This window comes from Pocillopora verrucosa, chromosome 4, assembly GCF_036669915.1.
Source record: "Pocillopora verrucosa isolate sample1 chromosome 4, ASM3666991v2, whole genome shotgun sequence".
Taxonomy (NCBI): domain Eukaryota; kingdom Metazoa; phylum Cnidaria; class Anthozoa; order Scleractinia; family Pocilloporidae; genus Pocillopora; species Pocillopora verrucosa.
The window spans coordinates 20,528,813-20,550,865 of NC_089315.1; the positions used below are offsets into that span (position 1 = coordinate 20,528,813).

Here is a 22,053-nt window from a genome sequence, read left to right on the forward strand (position 1 = left end):
GTAAAGGAACTTCTTTCAGGAAAAACGTGTATGCTAAATTCTTCTTAGGGATCAGGTGATTTTTTCCCCTTGATTTTCTCAAACCTACGACCTGTGAATAACCTCCAGTTTATATCAAAACTTGCTGAGCGCGCGGTATTTAATCCAGTTCACGGGCACATGATGACGTTCCAGCTTTATTCATTAGCACAATCTGCTCACCGCACCGGTCACAGCACAGAGACCACGCTGCGTAAGGTGCATAATGACATTCTGTTAAGTATGGATAAACAGAGGGTCAAACTGCTGGTGCTTCTAGACCTAAGTGAGGCCTTTGACACCGTCAACCACCAGGTGTTGCTCACGCGATTAGAATCTAGCTTTGGAATATCTGGGACTGCACTTAGCTGGCTTGAATCATTCTTCGACGGAAGATCTCAGCGCATCTGAGTTGAAGGCTGTCGCTCTAGGAAGTTTTATCTACCCCATGGTGTCGCTCAAGGTTCATGCCTTGGCCCCCTATGGTTTACAATCCACGCTAGAAAGTTGTTTGAAATAGTCAAGGCTCACCTTCCGGATGTGCACGCCTCCGCAGACGATACTCAGCTCTATTTATCTTTTAAGTCGGATTCTGAGGACAACCAGACCGAATCCGTGGATGCTGTGCGGAATGTATTGAAGACATTAGGGCATGGATGGCGGCCAACCAGCTAAAGCTTAATGAAGACAAAACCGAGGTCATCCTAATCGGTACCAAGCTACAACTTGATAATGTGAATATTGCACACCTAGAGATCGGTCAAGCATCAGTGCCAATTGTAAGTTCCGCCGTCCACAACCTTGGGTCGTGGTTTGACGTTAACTTTAAGATGACAAAACAGATTAATAAGACTTGTCAATCAGTCTAACATCACCTGCATAATATCAGACAAAAAAGGAAGTTCCACCAAACTGCTTTTACAGGGTGTGATCATGGCAAGTAATTATTACTGCAAGGGTCTTCTCTATACCAGCTATGCATCTTTCCCAATTGCAACGTCTTCAGAATTCCGCAGCGCGACTTATCACCCATACACCCAGATACTGTCACATTGCCCCAGTGCTGCTTGCATTGCATTGGTTACCGGTGAAGTTGCGAATTTGCTATAAAATCGCTGTGATCTCTTTCAAGGCTTTTCCCAATATGGGGGCCTACTTATTTCAGTAACCTCATTAGTATCAATCGATGTTCTCACTATAACCTGCGGAGTAATGTAGGTGCTATTTTGCAAGACCCTACTGCTAAGTTCAAATGCACTCTTGGAGACAGATCATTCATTGCGGCTACTCCAAAGATATGGAACAGTTTACCTGACTATATTAGGAAAGAGAGTGATTTTGATATGTTTCAGACTCATTAAGACGCACTATTCTAAAGAGGCTTATAGCGAGCTGTCTTAAGCTACTGTGGGTTTTTGTTTTCTGCTGTTATCTTCTCTTTTACTTCTTACTTGTTATGAGTTATGCTAAATTACTTATTAGGATGGAAATGTAACAAACGATTAAGCTTTAGTATATAAAGAGCATTTAACATAACTTTTGTTTTAGTCTTATTCGAGTGTTATGCTATTTTATCATAATTTTTAAAGTTAAAATGCGCAATAAAAGCAATAAATGTTATTATTATTATTATGTCTTCTTTCTCTTTAGGTATGGTTGCAGTGAAAGTGCTTTTTGCATTTTTAATTGCACCCCCACCCTTGCTGAAAGTTTTGTTATAATCAATCATTTTTTAAATATGTTTTAAGAAATAAATCGGTCACTCTGCGTGGACAAGATATATCCATACATTATATGACTGGTTTCTCTTTATTTTAGCGCTTCTGCAAATAAAGCTTGACTGTTGACCAAGAATCGACCGTAACATCGACACAAGTATAATTTCATAGTTATATGCATTGGTAACAAGGAAAGGATGAATAAAAGGTATCACTACTTAATACATGAACGTTGGCTGTGAGTTTCTTGATTTGCCGAAGTAGGAGTAAATAACCAAACCAAATAATATCGAATGTTTATCTTCATAGCTTAGAAGTATTCTTGTAGGTCTGGTTTCCCTGATCCATTACAAATATGCATATGTATATATATGCCACACGCAAAAACCTAGCCATCAGGTTTATCGCAATGTCAATTCAGCCCTGGAGTGTTAGCCCAGTATTCGAGGCGTGACAAGTGTGTACAAGCTTGACTCTCAATCTTGCAATGAAGGTTGTCAACCAGGATGAGTAAGACAAGCCCCTCTCGGCCTCAGAAAAAAATACCAGAGCGTCAAGGGGTTTCAAAAACTTACCCTACTAATCCCCTGAACCTTCCACACAGAGCCAATTTTTGTATAAATGAAGAAGGATAACCATTAGAAACAAGTAATGATGACAAGTGTTTCTTTTCCTCAGAGATAACTGACGGTTTCAGTGTGAGGTTTTTGGCTCGGTCGTATACCACGCTTCACCGTCTGAGGGTGGTGTGAATCGTACGCTAGGTACTGGTCAGTGTGGGTGGGCTTTCTGTACACAGTGGTAGTGAGAAGACTGTCTGAGACTCTTGTAACTGTTATATCGAATAAAGGAATGGTGTCATCCTTCTCGATTTCCATGGTAAGACGAATAGCAGGCTGTTGACTGTTTAGATGTTGTAAAAAGCCGTTGTCATAGTGCCGATCTAAGACCGTGAAAGTGTCATCTACATATCGTTTCCAGATCTTAGGTTTGCAAATCGCATTTGCTATTGCCTGTTCCTCAAATTCTTCCGTGTAGATGCAAATACTTTTGTTAGAACATTTCAATCAGTTGAACCATTTAATGATAATTATAATGATAAGGGATTTATATAGCGCTAAAACTATAAACAATATTCAGAAGCGCTTTACATAAGTTAAAGTTCTATACCAATAAAAACGAAAATATTCAAAAGGAATAAACATTAGAACTACTGAAACAAACTGAAAGCTTTCCTAAATAGAAATGTTTTAAGTTGCTTTTTAAAAATGGCGAGGCCACTACATGTTCTTATATTTAATGGCAGCGAGCTCCGTAAAATAGCTGCAGCATGAGCAAAGGCCCAGTCCCCAAGTGAAGAGCAGTTGCCTTTTGGAACGAACAGAAGAGATGAGCAGACGAGCGAAGAGCATAATTAGTAGCTGGTTTCAGGGACAAAAGATCTTTAAGGTAGGGAGGACTTTGGTTGTGTAATGACTTGTAAACAAAGAGGAGCAGTTTAAACTAAACTCTGAACGTTACTGGGAGCCAATGTAGGTCGATAAGTGCAGGTGTGATATGATCAAATTTTGAAATCTGAAAAATCACTCTAACCGCAGCATTCTTAACTTTCTGTAAGCGATCGAGTTGATATTTCGGTAGACCGAAGAGAAATGCGTCACAGTAATCAAGGTGTGAGGATATAAAAGTGTGGAGTAGTGTCTTATTCTATTGAACAGTAAGGAATTTTCTGATCTGTCTTATGTTGTATAGTCTATAAAAAGCCCTGCTACAAATCTTGCCTATATGAACGTTCATTCGCATATAGGCATCGAACCAGGACCAAAGGTTCCGGACGATTTCTACAGGTTTAATGAGGGTGTCACCAATAATAATAGATTCAATAGATGTTTTTTCAAGTTGTTGGCGGGTGCCAATAGTTAGAAACTCAGTTTTTGCGTCGTTTATCATTAAACGATTAGCATTAAGCTGAGAACGAACATCAGCAATGCACATCTCAATCGCGGGGACAGCGTTAATTTCGGAATGGATAGTGCAAGGTCGGAAGGACAGGTAAATCTGGGTGTCGTCAGCATAACTATGGACGGAAGGGAGATGCTGAGAAATAATGTTGAAGAGGCGGGAGACGTAGAGAGTGAATAAAATAGGCCCCATACAACTACCCTGGTTCCTACCCCACAGTTCAGATTAAAGTCATCAGAAGTCTTATCACCAACAAGTATACGTTGTTTGCGACCGGACAGAAATGAGTCGAACCAATTTAAAGCAGTCCCGACGACTCCAAAATCCTGTTGCAAGACATTCAGAAGAATGGAATGTTCAATGGTGTCAAAAGCAGCACTAAGGGCCAAAAGTACGAGAAGTATCACTGCTTTATTATCCCTACTCATTAAGATGTCGTTCTGAGCCTTTAATAGAGCAGTTTCTGTCGAGTGATACTTACGGAGGCCGGACTGGAATTTCACAGTGGAAGAGAAGTTGTTGAAGTGCAGCCTTTTCCACTACCTTGGAAAGGAATGGAAGATTATTGACTGGACGGAAATTTTTATCGACCAAATCAAGTCCAGGTTTTTTCAGTAGAGGAAAGACAACAGCGGTTCTCCAATTTTCTGGAACGTGACCACTGAGAAGAAAGAGATTTACCATCTCAGTGATAGGGGGCGCTGGTACATCAAGACAGGAATGTTGAAAACTGGACCGAGAGTGTCACGTGGATTTTTGTATGTTTCTTACCCCAACGAATTGAACTTTAAACTCTTGATGAAAACTCAAAAAAGGAAAATGAAAAGGAATGCGTGAGAGCTGTCCTGTATATTGTTATTCTGGAATACAGTCTTTATTCGAAGTTGTCCTGTTGTATACGTTTTATACGTTTGGTGATGATGCTAAAGGGTTAATCGCTGAAGGTAATCTCGTCGAAGTGAAAAGGCTGAAATTTCTTCGAACCGCTCTTGAAACGAAGTATTCGGAGCTTCAATCGCTCGACCGCGAAATTGTGGATCTGGTGGATGACGTTGAAGTTATTGATACCGAAGTCTGTGAGAGCTGTGAGCTAATGAGCTCCATTCAGGAGTGTATAGTAGAGTTAGAATCTGTTTTGTAAGCTCAAGAAAGTAAGGGAAAGAGCCAGAAATCCCCTTCCGTGGTGCAACCTGTTTCTCCCGAAAGCGTGGGAACTTCTCAAGGTCACGTTTCGAAAGCTTTCACTCATGCAAAGTTACCCAAGCTTGAGCTGAAGAAATTCCACGGAAATCCCATGCATTGGTATCCTTTCTGGGAATCTTTCGAGTCTGCGGTTCACAAGAACCCAAATCTGTCTTCCGTGGAAGAAAAACTGAGAGAACAATGTCTTGTCAACAACAAAGAGTTCAGATCCTCAAATCAGAGAGGTGAGTTGCCACTTTCTACATCAGCTTTGTACATTGGCAGTTCTAAGGATAAGCAGTCTTCTCGTGTTTGGTGTTCATTTTGCAATCAAAACCATCAAAGTTCTAAGTGTAATGTTGTCACAAGTGCTGAATCTAGAAAGGAAGTTCTTAAAAAGAAAGGCAAGTGTTTCTTTGTCTCAAGCAAGGGCATTTGGCACGTAACTGTCAAGCTCATATGAAATGTCTTAAATGTCAAGGAGCTCACCATGTAGCAATTTGTGGTGATTCTCAATCAACCCTGGGTGGGCAAGATCAAGATAATGTGGCCAGTGTATCTGCCAGTATGTATGTGGATCAGTCTAGAGGGTCTGTGTTGTTGCAGACGGCAACCGCTTAAGTTGTGCGTCCAGATAATGACACTTTCTTCCCTAAGTGTTCGCCTGGTATTTGACTCATGCAGTCAGAGATCTTACATAACTAAGAACCTTAAAGACAGACTGAAGTTACCAGTGATTGGTAGAGAGTCACTTCTGATAGAAACTTTTGGTGAGTCTGATGCCAGACTACGAACATGCGAAATTGTTCAAATGGGTATCAAAACCATGTGTGATGCAATTGTCTACATACAAGCCTATGTGGTACCAGTCATATGTGGCCCCTGACCCAACAACCCACAGAACTCGCTCAGTCTAGCTGTGAACATCTGCACGGCCTCTCTTTAGCCGACAGGTGTGGTAGAGGAGATCTGCCTAGCAGTATTCTCATTGGTGCTGATCATTATTGGTCATTGGTCGAAGGAACCATAGTGAGAGGAGCACCGTGGGAACCTGTTGCTCTTGCCACCAAACTAGGATATGTCTTCTCTGGCCCCATCATGATTATGTCTCACAATGACAATGGTAACACAGTGAATCTTACTGCAACACATGTTCTGAAAGTGGAAGCGAGTGTGGTCAATCGGGATGAAATTGCCTTTGAACTTGGAAAATTCTGGGACTATGAATCACTTGGGATTCGAAATGACAGTTTGTCTCTGTATGACAAGTTTGTTAGCAAAGTTGAATTTACGGAGGGAAGATATCAAGTACAGCTACCCTTCAAGGAAGACCATGAGCTGCTTCCAGATAATTTTGCATTGTGCAAGTCAAGGCTAGTTTCACTGCTGAAGCGTCTGAATTTGAAGCCTGAGGTGTTAAAGCACTATGATGACGTCATCCGAGATCAGGAAAAACAGGGAATCGTGGAACCAGTGGAGCAAGGTACTAATAATGGTGTGGGCAAGGTACATTACCTTCCTCATCATGAAGTGATCCGTGTCGACAAGGACACTACTAAACTGCGTATTGCTTATGACGCCAGTGCTCGATCAGAAAGGAACACACCAAGCCTTAATGACTGTCTGTATGCTGGTCCCCCACTGTCTCCTTTCATTTATGACGTCCTCCTGAGGTTCCGGGCTCACAAGGTAGCCCTCATAGGAGACATTGAGAAAGCCTTCTTAAATGTTTCAGTTCACCCAAGAGATCGTGACTATCTTCGTTAACTGTGGATTGACGATATCACAAGCAGTCGCCCGAAACTCCAAGTGTATCGATTTGCAAGAGTTGCATTTGGTGTCTCCTCAAGTCCCTTCTTATTAAACGCAACAATTTGTCATCATTTATCTTCTGCTGACATCCCCAGAGAGTTTGCTGAGAGAATTCTGAAAAGTTTGTACGTGGATGACTTTGTTAGTGGAGATGATTCCGATAATTCAGTTCTCGAGATATATGAGAATCTGAAGTCATCTTTCAAGAATGGCGGCTTCAATATGCGAAAGTGGGTCTCCAACTCCAAAGTCCTGCAGGAAAGAATTGAACAATCTGAAAGTCGGCCTCATCAAGTTTCAAGCAGTTTTGTTAAGGAACACCCGATTCAAGAGGAAGATGAAACCTACTCAAGTTCTCTGTTTGAGACAGCGAAGAACTCCACCACATCAAAACTCAAAGTACTTGGAGTTGGTTGGGATAGGGAGAAAGATTTGTTGCTCTTGGATCTGACCTCTTCACTAGAAACTGACAATACTTGTCTGGTTACGAAGAGAGCTATTCTTGGTGCAACAAGCAAGCTGTATGACCCCCTGGGACTACTGAGTCCAGTCATCATTCCACTGAAGATCATCTTTCAATCTATTTGCAAGACAGGGGTTGGTTGGGATGACCCTGTGGATTCATTTATCCATGAACAGTGGTTAAAGCTTGTTCAAGATGCTAAGCAGGTGGGAATGGTACAACTGAAGAGACACTACTTCCATGGTTGGTCAAAAGCAGATTTGCAAAGTGTTCAACTCCATGGTTTTGGGGGTGTAAGTGAGAAGGCCTATGGAGCAGTTGTGTATTTACGCGTCGAAACAGTCACTGGAACTGTCTTCACCCAGCTTGTGTCATCAAAAACCAGAGTTGCCCCGATGAATGGAGAAAGCATACCTCGACTGGAGTTAGTAGGCGCTCTCATTCTGGCCCGATTAGTCAATACGGTGTTGACAGCATTTGACGGAACATTGAAAGTTGATTCTGTACATTGCTGGTTAGATTCTAAAATTGCTCTGTGGTGGATTTGGGGTGTAAGTAGAGAATTCAAGCAATTCATTCAAAACAGAGTGGTTGAGATCCGTCGACTTACAAAGCCAGCTCAGTGGAATTATTGCCCCACGGAATCCAATCCAGCTGACATCTGTTCACGTGGGTCAATGACCTCGAAATTGATCACCAATCAGTTGTGGTGGAGTGGCCCTGAGTTTCTTAGGGGTGAGAAGGAGCAGTGGCCAAGTCTTAAAATGAACTCTGTTGAAGTCACAAGTAATGATTCAGATCCTCGCCTAGAACTGAAGAAGGGAAGCTGTAACAACAGTAAGAAACAGCATGACAGTTCAGTTCTTGTGAACACTGCCTCTGGAGAGGCGACTTCAGAAAATCGGCTAAATCTTGATTGCATCATTCCCTTGGAAAAGTTCAGTAGTCTTCAAAGACTGATGCGAGTCACCGCATATGTTTTGCCATTTGTCTCTAATCTCAAGCAAAAAAAAAAGGAAGAAGGAATTGATTGATGGAGAAGTAACGCAAGAAGAGATGGATCAAGCAAGAGAACTTTGGATCAAGGAGGTGCAGAGATCCGTCTACAATGACAAGAACTTTGACCAGGTCAAGGTCTCGTTATCACCGTTTACGGATGACAAGGGAATCTTGAGGTGTGGTGGTCGTCTTAAAAATGCCCCGATTCCATATGATGCTCGTTTTCCGATATTCCTTTCAAGATGTTCACGATTCACCAACCTGGTTATCAATGACTGTCACTTCAAGGTTCTTCACAATGGTGTGAGGGATACACTCACAGAACTAAGATCAAGATTCTGGGTGACGAAAGGGAGGCAAACTGTGAAAACTGCGATCGGAAACTGTTCTGTTTGTAAGAAGTTACAGGGGAGGAGCTATGCAGTTCCTCTTCCCCCTCCTCTTCCTGAATTTCGGTTGAGTGATGAGTTTGCATTTACACGTGTTGGAGTGGACTTCGCAGGGCCCATATATGTCTAGGATGTATTTGCAAAGAAGGGAGATATGAATAAGGTCTACATAGCTTTGTTCACGTGCGCCGCAACCCGAGCTGTTCATCTGGAACTTGTTCCAAATCTAAGTGCAGAGAGTTTTATCAGAGCCCTTGCTCGCTTTAAGGAAGAAGAGGAATTCCCGTCTTGATTGTCAGTGACAATGGGAAAACTTTTAAGGATTCAAGAGTGCAGGCCGTGTCAGCGTGATGGCACACAGTGGAAGTTCAACGTTGAAGCAGCCCCTTGGTGGGGTGGGTTTTTTGAACGGCTGGTAAAATCGGTCAAGTTGAGTTTGAAGAAGTGTATACGAAATGCTCGGTTAAACTATGATAAGCTATCTACTGTCCTTGTGGAAGTCGAAGCGGCCTTGAACTCACGACCCTTGACATATGTCTTCGATGAAATGGAGGAACCATTAACACCTTCACACCTGATTGTGGGCCGCAGAATTTTGTCAGTACCATCAAAGAGCTCGTCGGATGAAGTTGGTCAAACCGAGGAAACACTAACAAGAAGAGCAAAATTCTTACAGCGAATTCTGGATCACTTCTGGAACCGATGGCGGTCAGAATATCTCACACAACTTAGAGAATACCATCGCTATTCTAAGAGAGCACACTCTCTCAGTAAAGTGCAAGTGGGAGATATTGTGTATCTACATGACAATAAGATCCCGAGACAGCTGTGGCGCCTTGGAAAGATCGAACCATTACTTCCAGGAGGAGATGGTCGAGTTCGAAGTGCAGTAGTAAGAGTTAAGTCTGGTAATTCACCAACTGCAGAATGGAGACGCCCATTGCAGAGGCTCTATCCTTTGGAAGTGAAGTTGGACACTGAAGCTGCCAATCCTGTGCCCCAAGCGGCAAATGTTCCTGTTAGAGTAGTGAGGGACGAGGATGTCCCAGTTGCTGTCGTGAATTCTGATTAAGATAGATTTATTAAGTTGACTCTGTCATGTTATGATTTGTATTCGTAAGATTAATTGAACTTTGAACTCTGAACTTTGATTGATGATATCAATCAACGCGGGGGAGTGTGTTGAAAACTGGACCGAGAGTGTCACGTGGATTTTTGTATGTTTCTTACCCCCCACGAATTGAACTTTAAACTCTTGATGAAAACTCAAAAAAGGAAAATGAAAAGGAATGCGTGAGAGCTGTCTTGTATATTGTTATTCTGGAATACAGTCGAAGTTGTCCTGTTGTATACGTTTTATACAAGGACTTCGGTAGCCATGTAGGAACAGGATCCAGCCGATAAGAGGCATTGGAGGATTCTTGAATAATCTTAGACACTTCACCGATGGATAGCGCGGAAAAACTCTCCAGATTTTCCTTAGGAGTAACAGGAATGAGTCGAGGTTCTTGAACTTGAAACTTCTCAAGATTTTCCTTTACGAATTCAATTTTTTTGAGGAAGAAGGTGCAAAATTCGTTTGCTAGCTTTGTGGGTCAGTGTGCTTTGGAAGAGTCGTCTCAAGTGGTTCCCTACACAAATAATTAACCACACGAAATAACTTGCGAGAGTCACCCGCACACTGATCAATTAGCCTTGAATAATAATTCACACGTGCAGATTTATGAAATGCAGAGTACTGATTACGAACTTTATGGTAATTAGCTAGTTTGACCATTTTGACAAACTAATTTAGCCACCTGGTGTATTTTCTTTAGTTTGACTGTTTTTACTCTGTTGATCATTTGAACCAATCGAACCAATCAAGCTAAACATTGCAGATTGTATAGTTAGACCATTGCAGCTTGTTTGTGCATTTTGTTTCGTTCAACGGAAGTCACACAAATCTCAAGCTATTTACAGCATACATTCAATGAATTTGCCGAATCAATCAGCGGCAAATTATTGGAAAGGAATGCAGTAATCTTTAATAGTAAGATTACTTAGGAGCTATAACAAATAGCCTAGTCAAAATGTGCCGGAAGCTGGGGATTTGGCTGCCTAGAACAAAATATCTGCTTCTTTCTTGACACTTGTTAGACTTATAGTCTGAACGAGGTTTCGCCTCTACTTCCTATTACTATAGCCAGCTTTGCCTATTTCTCAAGAACGTTTTGACTGGACTGAAAAAAATGCTTGAGAGAAAAATGGCATTAAAATTAGTTAAAATAGCAAATTTGGATTTTTACTACTGACTCAAAGTGGGCCGGCAGCCTGCAATTTGGCCGCCTACGATGAAGTATCTTCCGCTGACTTCACACTTTTCAGACTGCTTTTTAGAAAGAGGTTTGGCCTCTGCAAGCTATAATTAATACAGGCAGATCGCCTACTACTCAAAAACATTTTAACTGGGCTGCGCAAGTCTTACTAACATATTAAAATCACCTTCAGGTAGATTGTGGCAAGGCAAACTTTGTACAAAAATAAAAAATACATTAAGTAACAAAATACATTAAGTACATCATTACCCTCTTCAGGTATTTCTAGTTTACTTGTGAATCCCACAAATAACAAGTTGTAATACATTATGCATTTAAGTTGACGAAGCAATCAGGAGGAAATTTTTATTAAAGGATGCAGTGATCTTCAGTACCAAGATTATTTGGTAGCTAAATATCAAAATGTTTAAGAGAAGAAATAACTGTAAACATTTTTTGTTTCCCATCAGCATCGACTTCCAAAAATTATGGATAATGACCACCTAAAACAGAGAAGAAATAAATCACATTTGTGATCTCACAGGGCTTCAATGTGACACATGTAAGCATTTTTATATTTCCTACTACTTATAAAGGGCACAAATGGCTGAAATGGTCTTCATGTGAAATCCTCTGCTTGTAAAACCATGTAAAACTATTTATTTGGTGTCGAAATTACATCCCAAATGTCATGATATTTGACTGAAACTCAGCTCACCCATCTTTTGTTTAGACTTCGAAACTTTCTGCTTTCTCATCACCATTTCAATGCTTTTCTTGTTATTCAAAAGTTGGTAGAGCCATTGCAGATAATGAGCCCTTTTACTTTAGAATTGCATAACACCGTATGCCAGTGTTGGAGAGAAGGAGGCGTCCCACAGGACATGCAACAGGAGCGACTCTAACAACTACGGGGGTAAAATGGACAAACTAGCTGAATTGGTCGAGCTGGCCAAAAAGACAAAGTTGGCTAAAACAGCGAAATGGGTCAAAATGCTCAAATTAGCTGAATTGGTGCAGCTGCTTAAAACGATCAAACTGGCTATAACAATGAAATTGGACAAAACACACAAAGTAGCTGAATTCGCTGACCCGTTAAAAGTGATCAACCTAGCTTGAACCGAACAGAATGCACAAACTAGCTTAATTGGTGTAGCTTGTTACAACGACCAAAATGGCTAAAACAGTAAAATTAGACAATACGCAGAAACTAGCTGAATTAGTTGAACTGATAAGATTGCTCAAAATTAGCTAAAAGGTTGTTTATCGGTGAATTTATAGTGTTTTTAGCTTTATCGCACCGAAAAAAGATTTTACAGCCGTCTGCAACTAATTACGCTGTTTTGTCTCTATCTTTCTCGCACCAAAAGTGTTTGTTTCTTTGCAGCTAAATTGGACTGTTTTGAGCTTGATCTCATCGCAAACAACATTTTTTAGCTACTTTCGGCAATATTACATTGTTTAAACGGTTAAACCAGCTAAGATGGATAGTGCGAAATAAATGCACAAAGTAGCTGATTTAGTTTAGCTCGTTAAAATCGTCAATTAGCCGAAACAGTTCATCTGGACGAGATGCACAAAGCAGCTGCATCAGTTCAATTAGTTGAATTACTTGAATAAGCTCAAAGGATACATATGGACTAAGCGCCTTAACTAAACAAGTTGGTTCACTTTGTTGAACATTCAAGCAAGCTGGGACAGTTGAACTGGAAAAAATACACAAACTGGACGAATTGATCCAACTCGTTAAAATGGCCAGATTCGCTAAAAACGGTTCATCTGAAGAAAATGCACAGCGTTGTTGAGTTGTCTTAACTAAATAAAATGATTGAATAAGCTAATTCAGTTCACGGGAACAAATTGCACAAACTAGCTCAATTGGTTTTACTCATTAAAATGGTCACGATAGCTAGAAACGGTTCATGTGAACAAAGTGCACAAAATTGCTGAATTGTTTCAACTCATTGAAATGGTCAAATCAGCTGCAACGGTTCATCTGGGCAAAATGCACAAATTAACAGAATTGGATCAACCGGTTATAACAATCAAGATGATTCAAACGGTTCATGTAAACAAAGTGCACAAAGTAGCCATCTTATTTGTTGCAACTGGACAAAATGTACAAAAAAGCTTGATCATTTCAACTCGTTAAAATTACCAAATTAGTAGAAACCTTAAGAGCTAATGTCAACATGCATCAGGCAAACAGCGGCAAGTCCCCAAAATTTGTTTTCTCTCCTACTTTCATGTTTTGTAACCCAATAGGTCCTAATAATTGTGGTGTAGTTTTTTTGGTGAAAATATATTTTAGCTTTCGAGAAAATATTTTTTTCGTTCGACCGCTCAAATATGCCAATTTTCATCGTGAATATTACCCGAGTTGTGTGACCTCATGTAACGAATTTACTTGACCTCCGATATTTCTGTCAACATAATCCTTTGTTTTATCATCTAAACTTAATCCTCTGTCAGCTGGCAAAGAAATATTTATTTTTTGGTGAATATTTTTGTCCGACATACTTTTTCTATGTAGAAAAGTAGCATCAAAACAAAGACAGTTATAACAATGACCGATATGACAGAATCTACTGAGCTTCTAGCTTTTAAAAGACAAAAGGATGGCTATAAAGTTACTGTTAAAATTTCCTGTATTTGTGTTGTTCTATCGTGAGATGAACTCAAAGTCCAGCAAAATTTACTTGCTAGCGACTATGAAATGTACATGGTGTGTCTACTTGTCGCCACCGTTTATTGGCATAAATCACTACAATTTGTCAAAAAACTAACACTCTTATCTTGTTTATTTTGATTTTATACTACCAGTAAGCTGTTTCGGTTATTTGATTACGCTTGGGGATTACTTTTTGCCAGGGGCCCAGGTTTTACGTTGTTTCCCCCTACCCTATGTATATCATAAGCTAGTCATGCAATAATTTATACCAACACAAATGAATATTTACCCTGTATGAAGATTTTTGTTTATGTTGAGTTGACAATATTACAATATGTTACTTTCTACAAAAGAAAAAATAGGGAGTCAGTGAAGATATAAATACTACTACGCAACTGTAGAAACACAATAATACTCTCAGTTACTGTAAACTGACTAACGTTTCAATCGAGTATCTCTTTCGTCACTGTTATTTTTCTCATCATGCCAAAAGCACGCCGCTCTTCGTATACTGTGGCTATCAGGATAAAAGTTGTCGCGGAGGCTGAAGCTGTAGAAAACAGCTCGGAAATCGCTTGAGATTATGGACTTAGCGAGTCCATGGTGTGACGTTGGAGACGAGACCAGGCGACTATTCTTTCTGGCAAGCTTAAGATGTCTGCAAGACGTGCAAAAATGAGCCGTTTCACTCTCAAGTGTCCCGAACTAGACGAGCAAGCGATGGAGTGGTTTTCACAGCAAAGAGACCAAACATTTCATTTGTAATGTGAAATGAAAAGATTTTTTGACGAATCGAGTGAGATCGTCTTTTAATGCGTGGGAAGCAAAGAATCTGATTGGTGGTCAGAAATACGTTGTTGTCATGTCAATTTTAAAGCATGTCACGTAAAGAGCGCTGCACGCGCAGTCACGGAATTTAAGGTCATGTCGCATTAACACTAAATTTGTACTTGTTTTTGAATTCCAAACCCTCGGCTATAAGCCGAGGCCCGTTTCTTGTGAAAAAAACCTCCCAGATAGGTGAAGAAATACGGTAATCGATATGTAAATTAGCGCCCAATATGGCGGCCACGTTACGAAAGGCGGCACTTTTTATTGCCTTTCTCGCTGGGGCTTTCGAACTAACTCGAAATAACCCGTTTTCTACAATTTAAGAGGCTATTCAGCGCATGGTAGGGTTAAAGTTAGCCATGTTCTATCGCACAAGCTACGAAACTCAAGCTTCTCATCTCGCCCAGTTAGCGTTTGGACTAAGCACGGATATGTCAGCCTTTTTCGTCCCTTTGCAGTGGATCTAACCATGGGATTGGATGTCGAAATCAATCCTGGCCCCAATACCGCTACTTTACAATGTCAGGGCGAACGGCTTATCGGGGTTGTAGAGCTGGCAAGTGGGTCAAGGAAAAGCGGAATAATTCGCTCTCAAATATTCCTACTGTTGTTTCGCGTCGTCCGTCACGCAACGTCAACAAGCGTTACACGACAATGCGAAATAAATCGACAAATCTATCCCGATCGCTCATTTCAGTGAAAATTGAAAAGACTCCTACTGCTCCTAAAGTTGTTCCGAAATGCATGGTTATAAATGCTCGCTCTCTAGTGAAAGCTGATGCTGCCCCAGCCTTGTATGCTGAACTGAGCAGTAATAATATTGATCTCTGTTTTGTCTCGGAATCTTGGCTAAACAAGAAAATCCTGTCCCACTTGATCTGCCCTGACGGCTATGTGATGGTTAGAAAAGACCGGAATGGAATACGTGCCGGTGGAGGGGTTGCTGTCATCTGTAGGAAGGACTGGAAAATAAAAGCAACCAACGCCAATGGACAGTTTGAGTTTGAGACTCTTTGGTGCAAAATAACAACTCCAAATTCCGAGTTTTTCGCTGCCAGTGTTTACCATCCGCCTGACCCCATCTACGAACCAGCTGATCTACTGAATTTCCTATCTGAAACCTGTGATCAAATTCTGCACGATGATCCGAACGCCAAGATCGTAATTGCAGGTGACATAAATCAGCTGCAAATAAAAGATCTTATGCAACAACATGGTCTGCATCAGATGGTTAAAGTACCTACTAGGCGGGACAAAATACTTGATGCTTTTCTGACTAACTGTCCACTGCTTTGGAAACCCGGTAAGGTGCACAAGGGTCTGGTGAGATCTGATCATTTGGCGGTCACCGTACTACCCTCTATCCCGGCTAAACCTCAACGGAAATATGTCAGTTTCCGCGATACTAGAGACCACCGCAAAATTGCTATGGAGACTAAGCTTAGTGCTTTCGATTGGAATTCTATCAACAACCTAGATAATCCTGAAGAAAGCGTGAAATTACTAAATACAAGCCTATGGTAGATGTTCAATGAGAGTTTTCCACTCGTCCGGGTTAGAGTATCGTCCAGGGACCCGCCTTACATGTCCCCCTTGGTAAAGCATCTCTGCAAAGTCAGAAACAAAACAGCGCATCGGGGTAACCAAGCAGAGAACATTATGCGTCAAGAGAAAATCAACGCACTCATTCGCACGAACCAAGTAAACGCTGTGAACAACGAGCGATTAAAACCGAGGCTCTAAAGGATGGTGGGACACAGCCAACAGAATAACTGGCAAAAAGACACAAGGCACCCTTGTCAGCTCGGTGATTTTACCTGACGTCATCAACACATATTTCCAGACCATCAACACTGAGGACGAATATGAGGCTCCAACGCGTCTGCAAATACCAGCAGGAACCCGTCTGCCGACTGTGAACGAATGTGATGTACGAAACTTACTGTCGCATCAGAAACGAACCGCCTCGGGGCCTGATGAGTTTCCCTATTGGCTTTGGCGCGATAATTCTCACCATCTTGCACCTGTGATCACCAAAATTTTCAACTGCTCACTTAGGCATCAAACCGTTCCATCTCTGTGGAAACTAACAAACGTCTCGCCCATCCCTAAGGAATCTCCTCTGACTAAATACAATCAGCTTAGACCGATCTCATTAACCAACATCATAATGAGAATTTTTGAGCGTCTCGTTTGCAAACAAGAAGTATCTCCCATCCTCAAGTCAGCGATTGGACCTGACCAATTCGCATATAAGAAGGGACACAACATAACTATGGCCCTTATTAAGTGCCAACATTTTTGGCTTGAGCGACTAGACCGAGATGCGGCTTTTGTAAGAGCCTTCTCATTCGACTTCAGTAAGGCTTTTGATTCAGTCTCCCATCGCATTCTATTCAGCAAGTTGGCGTCGTATGACATCAATCCATACATTAAGAACTGGATAATAAGCTTCCTGTGTGACCGCCGACAGAGAGTAGTGGTTGATGGAGTGGTTACCAGTTTTCTCAACGTCAACAGAGGGGTTCCCCAGGGAACTGTGCTTGGACCCTTATTGTTCTCTATCATGGTGAATGATATTAAACCGGTCAGCCCCCAAACCCCACTGATCAAATATGCTGATGATATCACAGCAAGTGTGCCTGTCACAACTGGCTCTAATCTTACAGATTCATCACATTATGAAGTAGAAAATATCAAACGTTGGGCGGATAAAAACCTGATGACACTAAACATGAAGAAGACCTTTGAGATGGTTGTTAAAGGTAAAACCACAATGCCCCTTCCAGAGCCCGTGGACGGAATAACTAGAAAGAGCGAACTAAAGCTGCTAGGAGTTACTGTAAACGAAGATCCATGTAACTGGGACATTCAATTTGAAAACATGCTTAGCAAAGCAAGTTCTAGACTGTACATCCTCAGAGTCTGCAAATACCACGGCTTCTCACTACAAGAACTTACACTACTGTTTGACAGTCTAATTATGTCACTTTTCACTTACGCAATTGAGGTGTGGGCTTCTGCCCACTACAGTAAATATCTCTCTCATATTGACAAGTTTTGTAAGAGAGCTTTACGTTATGGCTACACTAGAAAATACACTCCCATAATGGATGTAATTAGAATGAAAGACAGGCTTCTTTGGGACGAGATAACCTCTGACAGCGCAAATCCATTACATGAACTTTTACCAGCTCAGAGAGCTAGGAGCCTCAGGAAAAGAGGACATAATTACATCCTGCCTCCAGTCAGAACCGAACGCTTTAAACGTTGCTTTTTCAATAGATGTCTTTTCGAATTTGCGTAGTTACTTAGTCTTGTATATACATAATAGATAGATATATGTAGGAAATTGTAAGTCCAGACGTTTTGTTTCTGGATGTGTTTCTTTTTAATAATAAAGATCTTTATTATTATTATTATTAAATCAGTATGTAGCCTGTCGATCGAATTGACTTTTGTGAACATTCTTTGACTTCCGCCGGCAAAGGAATCATTGATGGATCTGGACATTTTAGTTTTCTGAATATAGTAATTCTTGGAAGGTTTTTATAGATATGCAAAGAGGGAAAAACAGCCCATCTCTTGGTAATTCGGAGGTTGATTCATCTTTGACTTGTCGTACAACTGATCTTATAATGTGGAGAAGTTTTATAAACTGCAAATTAAATCTGGCTAAAATGTGGTAGAGCATAACTTGATCATCGAAACAGCTCATAAAATCGTAAATAAAGGAGGTAAGAGTATTATGCTTGATTTTTTTTACAAATTATGGTGATTTATGCTAGTAAACGGTGACGACACAGGTATAACATGTATATTTCATAGTCGCTAGCAAGTAATTTTTGCCGGACTTTGAGTTTGTCTCACGATAGAACGACACAAGTACACAAGGAAATTTTTACAGTAACTTTATAGCCATCCGTTTGTCTTTTAAAAGCTAGAAGTTCAGTAGATTCTATCATATCGGTCATTGTTAAAACTGTCTTTGTTTTGAGGCTACTTTTCGACATAGAAAAAGTATGTGGGACAAAAATATTCACCAAAAAATAAATATTTCTTTGACAGCTTCAATAATGACAGGGGATTAAGTTTAGATGATAAAACAAAGGATTATGTTGACAGAAATACCGGAGGTCAAGTAAATTCGTTACATGACGTCACACAACTCGGGTAATATTCACGGTGAAAATTTGCATATTTGAGCGGTTGAACAAAAAAAATCATTTCTCGAAAACTAAAATATATTTCACCAAAAAACTACACCACAATTATTAGGACATATTGGGCTACAAAATACGAAAGTAGAGGATAAAACGAATTTTAGGCGACTTGCTACAATATTTCAAATTTGTTCGATGGATGCTGACATTCTCTTTTAAACATGACAGAATGCACAATTTAGCTGAATAGGTCCAAAGTGGTGAAAACGTAAAAATAAGCTATAACGTTTGGTGAACAGAATACATAAAAATGGCTCAATCGGTTCAAGTAGTTAGAATAGTAAAACTAGCTAAAACAGCCATACTGGACAAAATGCAAAAAACTAGCTAAATTGCTTCAACTCGTAAAAATGGACAAATTAGCTGAAATGTTAAACTGGGCAAAAGGCGCAATATAGCTAAATACATTTAACTGTTTAAAATGGTCACATTAGCTAAATCGGTTTATCCAGAAAAAATGCACAAATTGCACTAAACAAGCTAGTTAAATTGATTCAACTCGTTAAAATTGTCAAATTAGAATGAAACAGTTCATCTGGACGAAATGCACAATTTAGCTGAATAGATGCAAGTGGTTAAAATGGTGACATTAGCTAAAACGGTTTATCCGCACAAAATAAACAAGCATGCTGAAGTGGTTCAACTAGTTTAACTAAACAAACTAGCCAAATTTATTCAACTCGTTAAAATTGTCCAACTAAAATGAAACAGTTCATCTGGACGAAATGCACAAAAACGCTAAATTGTTCCACTTTGTTAAAATTGCCAAATTAGCTGAAACGGTTAAACTGGCCAAAATGCACAATTTAGCTAAATAGGTTGAAGTGGTTAAAATGGTCAAACAAGCTAAAACGGTTTATCTGGACAAAATGCACAAATAAGCTCAATTGGTTAAACCTGCTAAAATTTTCATTTAGCTGAATCGGTTAAAGTGCACGAGATGCACAAGCTCTCTTGATTGTTTCGAATGGTCAAATTGTAGCTAAATACGTGTTTAAGCTTTATCTCACTGAAAACACTTCCTTGCTTGTTTGCCGTTAGATAATACTGTTTTTAGCTTTATCTTACTGAATACTGTTTGCCGCTGAATTGCGCCATCTTTAGCTTTATCATACCTGAGGAAGTTTTTGGCTAAAGTGTGCTCTTTTGAGCTTTATCTCACGGAAAACTACGTTTTTACTTTGTCGTTGTTAAACCGTTTTCAACTTTATCGCACCGAAAACGTATTTTCGTTCGTGTGCAACTAAATTGGGCTGTTTTGAGCTATATCTCACTGAAAACAAAACTAAAGTTTTTGCTGGTATGTTGCATAATATACCTTTTGCTGTTCATCTACGCAAAATGTGATTTCTGACGTTTGAGAGACATGGGAACGAATTAGTCAGAAATTAATATTCTGACGGCACGTTGGAGAGGTTCGCATGGCATCATGGTAGTTTCGGATTATTTAAGCGTTTCGCGGGGAAATTAGGTCATTCTACGTCGGTCAGTCTTAGGTTGGGCCACTTTCTTTTATTTATTTATTTTTTATTTAATTTAATTTTGCTTTACAACTCTATGTAAAATATCACTCCTTTCATTGAATTTTCTGTGTGATTTAGTAGTGTAACTAGGTTTATTTTAGTTACCCTTTCCTCGAGGTATAATGCTGCTGCATTAGATGAGGAATACGTTTCCACATAGTTTTTGGCCACTTCTAAAGAGTGGTTTTTTAGTGGTTTTTTCGTATCTGGCGTAGCACAGCCTATTTATAACCCTTTATTTTCAGTGAATACTTGCAGAACATTGCAGATTGTAGTAGGATGTGTAGACTACAAGACTGGCTGACTTCTCCTAAATAAACTTTCACATTGAATATCTCGCTTGAGTGTAGTCAGAATTGTACTTAATTTACGTCTACAGTTGAAACTATAAGGCAAATATACATTCATTAGCACTTCCATGAACTTCATTAACGAACTTTCAATAACACTATTTGCATGTGTATTAACATTCAATAGCATTAACGGATGAACAATTGCACCTTTGGAAAATTAAACATAACAAATATACTTTCAATCTCGCGCAATGGCTGATCATTAACACCAATAGAAAATCAATTGCATAGTATGACAATCAATTGCGTACTAAAGACCTACAACAATACAATTTGCAGAGACGCACAATCAATTACACCTCCCTACAATCGTTTATCCAAAATGATCAATCATTAACGTAAACTGACAAACATAAGTGTTTTTCGAATAAACAATAGGAAGAAAAAATAGTCATCAATTTCATCCATCGTAGTTACGTGTATTTTAAAATACTGAACAAAAATACAAGAGTATGTACATAACCTTTAAATTTTGTGGTTTTTTTGCACAATATTTTGCTGAAGCAGATATAAAATGAAGAATATTTTACATGTACAGTACACTGTAAGAAACAGAGTACGCTGTTTGAACAAGTAGACGCATCGAAGACAGAAATAACCGAAGAAAATCATGTCACTAAGAAAAAGAATCCCACTTGGACAGCGACCAAGAATTATTCAAGCCTTCGAAGATGTTAATGAAGATTATTTGACGGTTGCCGCTACTATCGGAGTGAATCAATCAACGGCAAGAAGTATCGTTGCACGATACTTGCGAGAGGAAAGGATCGCGGAGAGACCACGAGGAGGAGCCAATCATGTTCGAGTAGATGATGAAATAAGGAATTGCAAGAAAACCAACAATCCATGACTGTACAGTAGCAATAACACTTAAAGGTATGTTGTATCATGTAAAGTTGGCAAGGCTACTCCCAGTTGAACGAGACCGCCTTGATGTCCTGTAAAAAAGAGTCAACTATGCCGACTGGTTCGTGCGCCATGCTGTAATGAATCATAGAATATTTGTAGACGAGTGTGGGTACAATATTTGGACGGCAAAAAGACACGGACGAGCAAGGATGGGAGAGAAGGCATATCGACAAGTATATGGTTAGCGAGGGAGAAGTGTTACTGTAGCACTGGCAATTTCACCCACCAATGGACTCGTTTTTCACTCGGCATTTCTCGGTGGAATGAATGGACAAAGATTTAATGATTTTCTGTCACAGGTAAGGCTAAATGTCAACCCAAATGAACATGTGATTTTCATTTAGGACGGCGCACCAGCCCACAACAATCCTCCCATTCCTGGTCCTAATTCTGAGCTTAAAAAGCTACCATCGAACGGCCCATTTCTTAACATCGTAAAGCAAGTAATAAGTGCCTTAAAAGCAGCCATAAAAGCGGACATAAGTCGTCCAGAGCAGCAAGAACAGATGAACAACTGCGCAGAGGCAAGACGACAAGGAATCGCGTTAGGCAATTACCGCACTCAATTGCTGCATCAGGCCCTGCAGAGAATCATAGGCACTATCACGGCTGCTGAATGTGGACAGTGGTACAGATTCATGCAAACGTACATTCCAAGATGTTTAAATATTGAAAACATTGAAGTAAAATGACAACACTTTAC

The 22,053-nt window shown here is 40.1% G+C and overlaps 4 protein-coding genes and 1 pseudogene across 4 annotated transcripts; all 5 read left to right on the forward strand.

The window, feature by feature from the left end:
- The first annotated feature begins 5,753 nt into the window (after positions 1-5,753).
- On the forward strand, positions 5,754-6,647 carry LOC136280367 (uncharacterized). The gene has a single exon (XM_066165376.1). The coding sequence runs from the start codon at positions 5,754-5,756 to the stop codon at positions 6,645-6,647; it is 894 nt and encodes a 297-aa protein (XP_066021473.1).
- Positions 6,648-6,914: 267 nt separating this feature from the next.
- LOC131773109 (uncharacterized) lies at positions 6,915-8,189 on the forward strand. Its single transcript, XM_059089080.2, has one exon. It carries the CDS (start codon positions 6,915-6,917, stop codon positions 8,187-8,189), a length of 1,275 nt encoding a protein of 424 aa, XP_058945063.2.
- A 22-nt stretch (positions 8,190-8,211) lies between these two features.
- LOC131773110 (uncharacterized) lies at positions 8,212-8,673 on the forward strand. The gene has a single exon (XM_059089082.2). It carries the CDS (start codon positions 8,212-8,214, stop codon positions 8,671-8,673), a length of 462 nt encoding a protein of 153 aa, XP_058945065.2.
- Positions 8,674-8,847: 174 nt separating this feature from the next.
- Positions 8,848-9,615, forward strand: LOC131773111 (uncharacterized). The gene has a single exon (XM_059089083.2). It carries the CDS (start codon positions 8,848-8,850, stop codon positions 9,613-9,615), a length of 768 nt encoding a protein of 255 aa, XP_058945066.2.
- An 11,436-nt stretch (positions 9,616-21,051) lies between these two features.
- Positions 21,052-22,042, forward strand: LOC136280368 (uncharacterized; annotated as a pseudogene).
- Positions 22,043-22,053: the final 11 nt, after the last annotated feature.

Coding starts and splice junctions, on each gene's coding strand:
- LOC131773111 (XM_059089083.2), top strand. CDS start 8,848: ATGGGAAAACTTTTAAGGATTCAAGAGTGCAGGCCGTGTCAGCGTGAT.
- LOC136280367 (XM_066165376.1), top strand. CDS start 5,754: ATGTGGCCCCTGACCCAACAACCCACAGAACTCGCTCAGTCTAGCTGT.
- LOC131773109 (XM_059089080.2), top strand. CDS start 6,915: ATGCGAAAGTGGGTCTCCAACTCCAAAGTCCTGCAGGAAAGAATTGAA.
- LOC131773110 (XM_059089082.2), top strand. CDS start 8,212: ATGGATCAAGCAAGAGAACTTTGGATCAAGGAGGTGCAGAGATCCGTC.